Raw genomic sequence first — 11,045 nt, 5'->3', positions numbered from 1 at the left:
GCAGAGAGTTTTGCTGAAGGCGATGCTAGCTAGTGTGGCCACTGTCACTCGGGAGTGGATAGCGGTTTAAAACGACTCATTAAAAAAACTTCTTTCCATCTCTTCCGCCAGAAAACCACCTTGTGGTGGAACGTGCTTGTTCTGCTAGGAAAGTTGTAAAGGAAAACATATTTTACGGGGTGGGGGTGGGGGTGGGTGTGAGGAGTGGGAAGAGGCGATTCCCGCCATCCAGGCTGAAAAAGCCAGGGCCTCCGCCGTGTGCTGCGAAGGCGGCTTTCTTGCATTCATGTTTTTCTTTGAGGAAGGCCAGCTCCACCTCAGCTGCCCTGCTGGGAACTCGCGGGCCAGGCCTCAGCACGATCAGCCTGGCACCAGCGCCATCAGGGACCGGAGCCGTTCCACCATCAGGGACCAGAGCTGTCCCAGCCCAGCTCTCGCCCGGCCTCTCCTCCAAGGCGCTCCCGCACTGCGGCGCCCGCTGAAGGCGAAACCGCCATTTTGGGTCCTGGCAACATCCGTGCTCCAAACCCGCTGGTCCTCGGCGGCCACACTCCCGGCGGTGGGCCTCGGCCACTCACCCGGACCTTCGCTGTACTCGGGCTCGGTCCGGTTGGAGTCCCTGAACATGGTCCGACTGAAGTTTCCCAGCCGCTGGCGGACCGGCTCCGGGAGCTCCATGGCCTGGTTTCTGCACCTCTTACGGCTGGGCGTGCGGTTCCCAAGGCAACCGGGGGCGTCGGGGGCTCAGGCGCGCAGCCGCACAGCGCAGCCCGCAGGGCGCGAGTTGTGAGCTTGGGGCCTAGAAGGAAGGGAGGGTTTGGGGAAAAGCCGGTTCCTGCTGAGAGCCTTGGCCGGATGCAATAGGGCAGATTCCTTCGTCCTGTTGTAAGCCCCGATATCTTAAAAACAAGTAGAAATAATAATAAATGACCTGGGTTTGGATTGTGATAGAAGGATCCCTCACGCCTTGCTAGGGGATGCAACCTTTCTGGAAGGAAGTAGAGAACGAATGCAGAGCTTACAAAATGTTCATGACCCAGTAGCTCCTGTTCTAGGACTACATGTGCGTAATATATAATATTCTAATCATATATAATAGTAAGTGTTCCTAGAAAAGTGTATATATGTTCACTATGTATGTGTAATGTGTGTATATATATATACACACATACACATTTGATGGAATACATTGCTGCAGCTTTAAAAAAACATGCTTGCAATGAATATTTGATAAGGATTGATTTCAAGTAAAAATAAAAAACAAATAAACCTAAATAGAAATGAGCCTAATTTAGCAAAATGTGCGTGTAAATAAGTGGGGAGCAGAAAGGGAGGAGGTAGCACAAGTGGGTTTTGGGTGATTTAAATTTTTCAAAACATTTTTGTATTTTTCAGCTTCCTCTCAAATAAGATGTATTGTTATTATTATTATTATTATTCTTTTTAAAAATCTAGTTAAGTCTAATATACTTTTCAATCTGTGTTTGGGAATCCATGTATGAGAAGGGCTGGCAAGTTATATGGTGGCAGGTCAGTACCCCTAAACCCAGTGCTATTCAAGCGTCTACTATACATGCAGAAAAGGGCAAAAACTGAATTTACAGGTAAGCAGCACCCAGATCAAGAAATGAAACCCTATCTGCACATCCAGAAGCTCCCCCTTCCTGTCCCCTTAGTCACTAAACCCCCACTTCTGACCTTTCCTGACCTCTAACAGCAGGTTTTCTTGCCTATTTTTATGCTTTACATAAAAGTAATCATACAGTAAGTGCTTTAAAAAAATCTAGCTCTATAGTAATCAAAATTATTTTTATGAAATTCCTTAATATAGTGTGTAGAGTCATTTTTCTTGCTGTGTGGGACCCTAACTCATTGTTTATCCATCCTACTGTTGATGAGCATCTGTGTATTTTCTAGTTTAGAACTATTATAAATAGTGCCACTTTTGGTAAAAGTATGCCTGCACTTGGGTTTGAGTTTATTCCTCGGAGTGGAATTGCTGGCTTAAGAGATATGACCCAAAAGTTTTCCAAAGTGGTTGCGCCAATTTCTACTCCTTCCAGCGATGTATGAGCATTCCCGTTGCTCCACATCCTTCACCAACACTTCCTATTTTCCATCCTCTCTATCCATTCTGATGCATGTGCGGTTAACAGTATTTTTACAATCAAAAGAAAAAAAAACGCATCCTATATAATAAAAGAGACATGGAACCAAATAAGTGTAATACACCTTAGTAAAGAAACACACAGATAAAGAAGCAGTTTATTCTGGTTGGATATGTTAGGGCAAATCTGGCTAACTCTACTTCTCTTCAAGATGGAGCTCAGGCCTCAGTATCTCCAAAAAGGCTTCCGGGACCTCCCTTGAGATGGCTTAAGTGCCCTCTTCCATGTTTTTCAAAGCATCTTCCTCTGTGTTACTTTGATCACTGTCCTAGTAGTGCTGTGCTATAATTGTCTATTTGTGTCTCTGTGTCTCTTGCTAGTTCACAAGCTCTGTGAGGTCAGAGATGGGCTTTCATCTTTATATCCTTAACATTAGCACAGTGCCTGACCTAGAGTGGGAGCTGGATAACTATGAATGAATAAAGGTCTAAAGACCACTCCCATATCTTCCCATTTATAGAATAGGAGCTAGAAAGCCCTTATACAAGGTTCATACTATAGAATGGGAATTGATATATTAAAACACAGTGAATTGTAGCAATACTTGTTTTAAAACTTAGCAACAAAATATCCATTTTTATCTATTAAATTAACCAAGATTTTTTTTTATTATTTATAACCAAGATTTTTATAAAGGGCACAGTGAAGCAGGAAGCCTCCTGCTTTGCTGATTGAATTATAATTTGAACAATCTTATTGAGGAAAGCAATAGGTAATATATACAAATTACCTAAAAAATATTCCTACTTCTAATGCAATAATCCAAATTTTAAGGCTCTATTTTGGGGAAATAATCATAAAAACAATAAAGTTTTACATATCAAGATACTCCAACATTTTTGGTATTAGTTAAAAGAAAAAAGGTGGGGCAGCATTTCATTTGCTCGACCACAGGGCCTAATTAAGCAGATTATGATGTTCACGGGGAGGTGTTGGGCTGTAGTGGAAAGGATGCCCTTGGAAGCAGAGAGAGCAGGTTCAAACCCCCTAACATTCTCACTTTACCACCTAAGAGCCCTGCAATTGATTTCAGACCTTTGTTTTGTAAAGTGAGAACGATGATAATTTACTGTTATGGTTGATGTGAAGATTATATCATTAAATAAGGCTTTCTATCATTGATGTATCTACTAAGATAATGTTTATGAAGAAGAAACACCTACAGAGGAGTGAAATTATGCTAGCTTTTAGTTTTCTGAATTTAACTTTACCTGTGAAGCAATACCTCTATTGCTGTTCTAGTAAAGACAGAAGATGCAATTAACCATATTAACCAAATTTATCAAAAACTTGAATGAATTATTTGAAAGATATTTTCTTAGCATTGAAATAAAGAGGTGAAACACCTTGTTCAGGTTGAAATTATTTCATCAGAATCCTGGAGGAAAAAATTATCAGATTTATAGTTTTTCCTTTTATTATTCAAGTTTCCTATACTAAACATGCCTGTCATAATTCAGAACAAATATTAAAAATAAATTGAGAAAGAAACAATGATGGTGCAAAAATATATTAGAGTTTAGAGGGAGAAAAATAATCCTGCCATTATTACTATTTAAGATTTTTTTAAATATATTTTTAATTGATTTTTTTTTTTTAGAGAGATAAGAAGGGAAAGGGAGAGAGAGAAATATCGATGTGAGAGTGCAACATCTATCAACTGCCATCAGTTGCCTCCTGCATGCCTCCTACTTGGGATAGAGCCTGCAATCCTAGCATGTGCCCTGATCGGGAACTGAACCATCAACCTTTTGGTGCATGGGATGACACCCATCCAACTGAGCCTTACCGGCCAGGCCAAGAATCCTGTCATTATTGATGTCACAAATGGTCAAAAAGGCTAAAAAAAACTTTCCAAAAATTGTTAGTTGATGCTTACAATATTTATGGACAACAATCATATTAGTTCACTACTGAAGAACAGAGAAAGGAACCCACTATCATGGAATCAAAAGACTAGTATAATTTTGGTTTCCCATCTTCTAGACCTATTACTCTTAATCTAAAGAAAGAAGTACAGAGTCTTCGTTCTTAAAATGATGGGAATCATTCCCAGCAAGATTAGTAAATAACCCTATAAAGTTAAACTGTTTACTCTTATGGCAATGTTGATGGTCAGAATAATAGCTGCTTCCCCAAGAATTGTTTAATTTCAATGGGGTTTAATTACATTTATGGTTTACTTTCTTAAATATTTTTTTCACAAAAATTTTGAGCCTAGTACAATGGTTTGTTTCTCTTTGACAAGAGGCAATGTTGTCTGGTAATAATGTATTATACTATGTGAAAAGAAACTGATTTGGGGAGTTATTTAAATTACTCCTAGGCATAATGAAGATATAAATTCTTTCTACTTGATATTAATAAAGAGTTTACAAACAATATTTTTAAGTGAACATGATATTCAATATATTGACTTAAAATGAACTCTGAGACAGTTCTAATATGATATGATTCCACATCAGTTTCATATTTTAAAAAATCTTATTCTAAATAACCTGAAATGTAACCTAATAATCTTCAAGTTGTTGATGGCTAATAAAAAACCTTTTGAATCTCTAGTATAATCTATTTTATTCACAACAGATTCAAAGGTTTATAAAAAAGAACCAGGCTATGGATTACATAGAAAGTCAAATCTCATGAAAGGAATTTTCCTTACTATATTAAGTGATATTTTAAGGCTGACTTTAATATCTAGTCTTTAAAGACATCCCCACTGAGCATTTTTATTAGAAAAATTTTTCCCCTTTAAAATTCTTTTAAATTATAGTTTTTTGGTTCTGTAGCATTTCTTTGTGTTAGCCTACCACAGTGTTCATCTGTTATAGCAAGCTGCTACTGCATGCATCCAACTATGTGGGAGATGGGAATGGCAAGCCCAGGGAGATTGGTAAAGAAAAACCTGCTTAAGGAAACCTCAGATCTGTCAAGTGAATTGTGATACTGGTTAGAAGCCAGTGACCATCTTATTAAATAAGTAATAGTTCCATTTTCAGTAGTAATAGTATTACCGTACTAATAATATTTTTATATTACACTATGTAAAATATAAATTCTGTTCTTCTTTCTGGAAAAAATTAATCTTTTATATTTTATTGACTCTAATAAAATATTGTCCTGCCCCTTCCCATAAATATTGATACATTGTACCCTTTTGTTTTGGACTGTGGTTCTGTGCTTTCAACAAATAGTATGCATTGTCTTCGGTAGCTTACTGTACATTGCTTAGTCATACTCCGTTTTGACCCCCAATTACATCAAAGTTGTAAGAGTAGAAATCTGATAGACAATTTGGTATTAAAAATGGAAGGTGTACACACAAGTAAAGAGTTCAGGTAAATTTGAATTATTATATTTATGTAGATGAATAACACAACTCTCCAAATTTTCTTGGTGGTAAATTTGCTTTGTAAAATAGAAAATCATTGCAATCATTCCTGCATCCCATTCCCTTTCCCACTGTAGTTTTTGGTCAATACAGAATTGTTCTTTTTTTCTTTTTTTTTTTTTCCAACACATGCTGTGAAGATTAACGGAAGTTCTAGGTGGAAACAAGTATAATAGGAGGTCAACAGAGATGTCCTGGACCTCGGCTCAGCTATAAAGCTGTGCACAGAAGGTGATGAGCTCACATATTTTAAGTTCAGGAACCCCCTGTAGTTAGGCCAGCCTACTACCCCACTCCCTTAATCCGTCTTTTCACTTTCAACAGTTTCAGTTACTCAAGGTCAACCTTGGTCCCAAAATAGTACCTGCACATCCAACTATGGACATTTGTCGTGGCTTGATGATCCAGGTTCACCAAAGCAGATCTTCCTTCTGATGGATTGTTGGAATGTCAATAGTAGCTAAAGTTACATCATAATCCCCATGCCACTCACCTCACTTCCTCTAATCACATTGGCACTGTATCATCTCATGTCATTATAAGAAGGGTGATTACAGTACAATAAGATATTTGGGAAAGAGACCACATTCACATAACTCTTATTACAGTCTATTGTTATTATAGTTCTGGTTTATTATTAGTTACTAGAGGCCTGGTCCACAAAATTCGTGCATGGGTAAGGTCCCTAGGCCTGGCAGGTGATCAGGGCTGATCTGTGGGGCGACCGGTAGGGTGATTGGGGCCCCTGTTTGCACCCGCCTTGGCTGGCCTGGTGCCACCCGCTTGCTGGCCCCGCCCCCTGCCGCAGGTCAGGGTCTGCAGGCTGGGGGCAGCTCCTGCATTGAGCATCTGCCCCCTGGTTGTCAGTGCACTTGACCTCTTCCACAGGGGTCAGCTAGCAGTCTCATAGTGACCAGTCATTCCAGCAGTCGTTCCGTGGTTCGGTTGATTTGCATATTAGGGTTTTATTATGTAGAATTATTATTAATCTTTTATTGTGCCTAATTTATAAATTAAACTTTATCATAGGTTTATATGTATAGGAAAAAACGTAGTCTACACAGGGTTTGTCACTATCTGCAGTTTGAGGCATCTACTTGGGGTTTTGGAACATATTCTCCATGGATAAGGGGGGATGAGTACACAGGGAAACAGCCCTACCACTAAACAGTCCCAAATTACCCCATCCCTATTCCCTGAAATATAAGGGAAGGGTGAATAGAGAGGAGGTTAGCTTTTTGTGAAGCAAAATACTCATTAGGATACTCTAATCTCTCCCTTCACCCATTCTCACTGTAAAGGAGGAGATGGAAGATACCTTTTCCTCTCAAAGTCCAGAGAAGAGCCCTTAAGAGAATTGCTCATGAAGTTGAGAGATGCTCAGTCTTCCCCCTCTACTAGTTTGGAGACTGGTTATTGTTACATCTCTGCTTTATCCTGCACCAGCAGAGTGCTCTGTATTCCAGGACAAGGAAAGGGGGCAGCAGGGAGAATGTCTAGATGAGGGAAGGAGCACCACAGTAGCTCACATTGCACCCCCCAAGAGAGACTGCTAGCTGACCCCCTGTGGAAGAGGTCAAGTAGCTGCAAGATATGCCTTCAGGAACTGGGTGGCAGGGAGGCACCTCAAGAACCCTAACCAGCCCTGACTGGTTTGGCTTAGTGGATAGAGCGTCGGCCTGCAGACTGAAAGGTCCCAGGTTCGATTCCGGTCAAGGGCATGTACCTTGGTTGCGGGCACATACCCAGTAGGAGGTGTACAGGAGGCAGCTGATCGGTGTTTCTCTCTCATCGATGTTTCTAACTCTCTATCCCTCTCCCTTCCTCTCTGTAAAAAAATCAATAAAATATATTAAAAAAAAAAAAAAAAAGAACCCTCACCAACGAGGGAGCCAGAACTTGGAGTTGCTTCTGTATACAGAGCATCACAAATCTGAGAGGGTTAACTAGAGAAGCAGCAGCACCCTAAAGAAGGAAAATTACAATCTTCCGAAAGGGAGCCATGCAAGGTATCTACTTCCCCATTCCTCCTCCTGCCCTAACATCAGAAGTGAAGCACCAGAAAGGAGAGGAAAGGGTGCAAAGAGTAGAGTACTTAACCCTCTACCCTCCCTCCCTCCCACCCAATCCCAAGATTGTATAGTTATATGGGGAGAAAAATCATGCCTAAAGGGATTTATATTAAAGATTAATTTTGTTGGCAGTGATGTTAAGTGGCTCCTGTTCTAATATCTAATCTTTAAATGATGAATAAAATAAAAGTTACTAAAAATCCACCCATCATTTCTAAATTAGAAAGCTGTTGGATATTCACATATCTACCGAGGTACAAATACGTTTGGAAACAATGGCTGGGATCCCAGACAGACACTCTGGCAAGAAGACTGAGCCTATAAATGTCAGATGTAGTGTGTCATACAAAACCAAATAGCAGTTTTGAAGCATCATGATGTTTGTTTGTTTTTTTCTAAGCAGATCCAGCAGTTGATCTTGGGCTATTTTCATAGCATCTCAAACAAAATTCTTTTATTTGGCATTTCTGAGTGTTACATCACTGAATTATAGGTTATATCATCCCAGTGACAGAATGCTATGTAATTTTTATAATTTCAAATATAGAAACTTATTCCAATATACATACTAGTAGACGTGTGTGCAAGAGATAAGTACAGAGATTGGTCATTTGCCATTGTTATTAGGAGGAAAGGCATGCACACTGAGAGTTTTAACAAATTACAAATGCCAGGGAGAAAATAATACGGCTGTGTTTGAAAAGATCATGCTATTTACTTGACAGGCTCTGCCAGGGCAGAGTTACAGCTGTGGCCTGCTTTGCAGATCATTTAAACAGGCTTTTCTTTATGTCACTGACACTTTAGTCACATCCACAGAGCTTTGCCATCAGTAAATAATAATTATTATGTGTGAGAAGATAGCCTATGAGCAGCTCCCGTGTTAAGAACACCACAAATAAATCAATAGAAACACACACATTAATTAAATGGTTTCTGTTTATTTTTTCCAATTGATTAACATCATGAGATGTGTCAAATAAAAAAAGAATTATAATTTAAAAAATTATGAACAATGATGTCTGTGTGTACAAAAATTAGGATTGTCTTTTTATTTATTTTTTTTTAAATTTATCTTTATTGTTGAAAGTATTACAGATATCCCCTTTATTTTCCCCATTGAGTACTGTCCTTTTAATGTGTTTTTTTGATTCTCTCTTTTTTATCTTTATATATTCTCTGTAGTTGAACATTTCTCATTCCTTATGTCTTGTTACCTTTGTATTCATCTACCTAAGGAAACGTGGGTGGTGTAGAGTCAGATAGTCTGGTTTTGAGCGTCACTAATTCACTTTCTTCATTTGCAATAATACCTACCTCCCCAACAGTTTTGTGCAGATGAAAGGAAATCATGAACATAAAGGTAAGCTATGTAAACTGTGAAACATCATACCAAAGTCATATCCAAAGGTCCATCTCTCCCAGGTTAGTCTCTAACGGAGACTGTGAACTATCGAGTAACTAACCATGGAAATAAGCGTGGAAATGAATCATGGTAGGGCTCAGGGGAAACATCTATCACTTAAAACTCTCTTCGATTTTTCCTTATTTTAGCTTTTATGGAGCATGATGAGGGCTTCTGATCATGTTTGTTCCAGTGAAAATTCCTGTGGTTGTTATTGTAGCTGTTGTTCTAGTGATATCAGAAATGTTAGAAGCAAATCCCAGGCAACTAAGAGAAGGGGAGAACATATGTAGGTGTGGCTGGAACGTAATAAACATTATTGAATTCATACATATGAATGTACCCAATATCCCCATCTTATGTTAGTCTTTGGAAATTTAAGAGAGAAATGGCGTGGCATTTGCCTCGAGGCTTTGTTTATCTGCTCTGATCCGGCACTTTGCACTACAGGAGTAGGGGGGACAGCAAAACCCAGATTGACTTTCGGAAGCCTTCCCAAACGTCGCATAAGGTATTAATAGGGGGTCTTGTGGCAAAATGATCTCTTGACTTTTTGCAGTCGGTGAGTAGAATTTCAAATTGCTTTGTTTATAACAAGTTAGTTGGGATTTTCTTCCTTTCTTTTGTACGTAAGTAAAAGGAACACTGATCCTTTAAAAGCTTTTGGGAGGGGCACAAGTTTTTATTTAACAGTCTGTCACTGAGGTGGGAGACTGGTTCAGAATTGAATGGTACCGCGCTATTGTATGCTTTCATAGGTGTCTGTCAGAAGTTTTCAAGCCTGAAAACTCCGAGGTGAGAGGTATCATTCCCGAGTGGCAAGCAGTGAGCCCCACAAAAGGCCAACATAGGGCAATGTATAGGCAATGTATAGAGATGGAGGGGAGAAGGGAGGAGGCTGGAGGGAGAATGGCTCCTTTCCTACTCATGGGTGGATTTTCACTTGGTGTTAAACTTCTGTGTTGACCAAAATACTTCTTTAACTCAGTAAGAAGAAGCCTGTGATTTTTAGGAAAAAGAAATGTTTCAAATTCTGAGTACACAGTCCTGTATTGAACAATGCATTAGTGCTGTTTGGTTTGGGTGTTTTTGTATATATTATACAGGCTTGGATTACAATAATTCCTCCCATTTGTATAAGATTTTGCAGTTTTTAAAGCACTTTATGCTCTTAATCCTCACAATAAACATGAATAGAAGGGTACAGATGGCTCCTGACTCACAATAGGTTCACTTTAGACCACTGCTATTATGACCTTTATTATTATTGTAAATAGACTCTCCTCAGTATTGGCCAAATATCGCCATTGTGACTGCCTAGGTTACAAGATAGCTGAAGCTGCTCTTATATTGATTGGTGCTAGGAGTAAAGTAGAAAAACTTTTGATTTTATGAATGCAGGTGTAGATGAAGCAAATCCATATGCATCTGAACTAGTCAACGCTCTTGCAAAAGCATTGTCCATTTATATTGAAAAATAGCTACCCCAAGACATCAAAGGAAGAAGTTTTTATTGCAAGCAAAAGCTCATTGGGTTGCTTTTAGAATACAGTTGGCAAAACATTAACTGTTAAGGGCATAATCAAATAATTTGCCCACCAAGTCTGCTAAAGATGAAGGATACTATGTACTGTGCATATTTAATGATGATAAAATCAGCAGCAGAGATGAGGAGATGCAGGCGGAGGAGAAAAGAAAGAGAACACAGCAATAAGAAAAACTTTAACTTTCAAAATAATTTCTACCCACTGGATCTGCAATGATAGTTTTTAGGCAGATGGCCCTAATTTTGATCACAGTTTGAAGGTCCTTAGAGCAATGAAATATTTACTTGTGTCAGGGAGATTTATCAGAAAAATATCTTTAGTTAGAACCTCTTTGCACTGGTATTTTAAGAAGCCTCAGCCAGTTGATAAAAGAAGAATTCTCCAAGATGATTATTTAAAACATTGACATTTTCTTTACAAGCTTAGATCATTGGAAAAGCATGTATTTGTCTTTTCATGATT

General features: G+C 39.0%; 1 protein-coding gene across 1 annotated transcript in view; it reads right to left on the bottom strand.

The window, feature by feature from the left end:
- The window catches only part of TMEM17 (transmembrane protein 17), a 6,421-nt gene extending 5,388 nt beyond the window's left edge, over nucleotides 1-1,033 (bottom strand). Inside the window, exon 1 of the mRNA XM_005884565.2 lies at nucleotides 579-1,033. Coding sequence (XP_005884627.1) covers nucleotides 579-678 — 100 coding nt within the window. The 5' untranslated portion in view covers nucleotides 679-1,033. The remainder of the gene's footprint in view (nucleotides 1-578) is intronic.
- Nucleotides 1,034-11,045: the final 10,012 nt, after the last annotated feature.

This window comes from Myotis brandtii, unplaced genomic scaffold (genome assembly GCF_000412655.1).
Source record: "Myotis brandtii unplaced genomic scaffold, ASM41265v1 scaffold84, whole genome shotgun sequence".
Lineage (NCBI taxonomy): Eukaryota > Metazoa > Chordata > Mammalia > Chiroptera > Vespertilionidae > Myotis > Myotis brandtii.
This window is presented reverse-complemented; position numbering and strand designations above follow the sequence as displayed.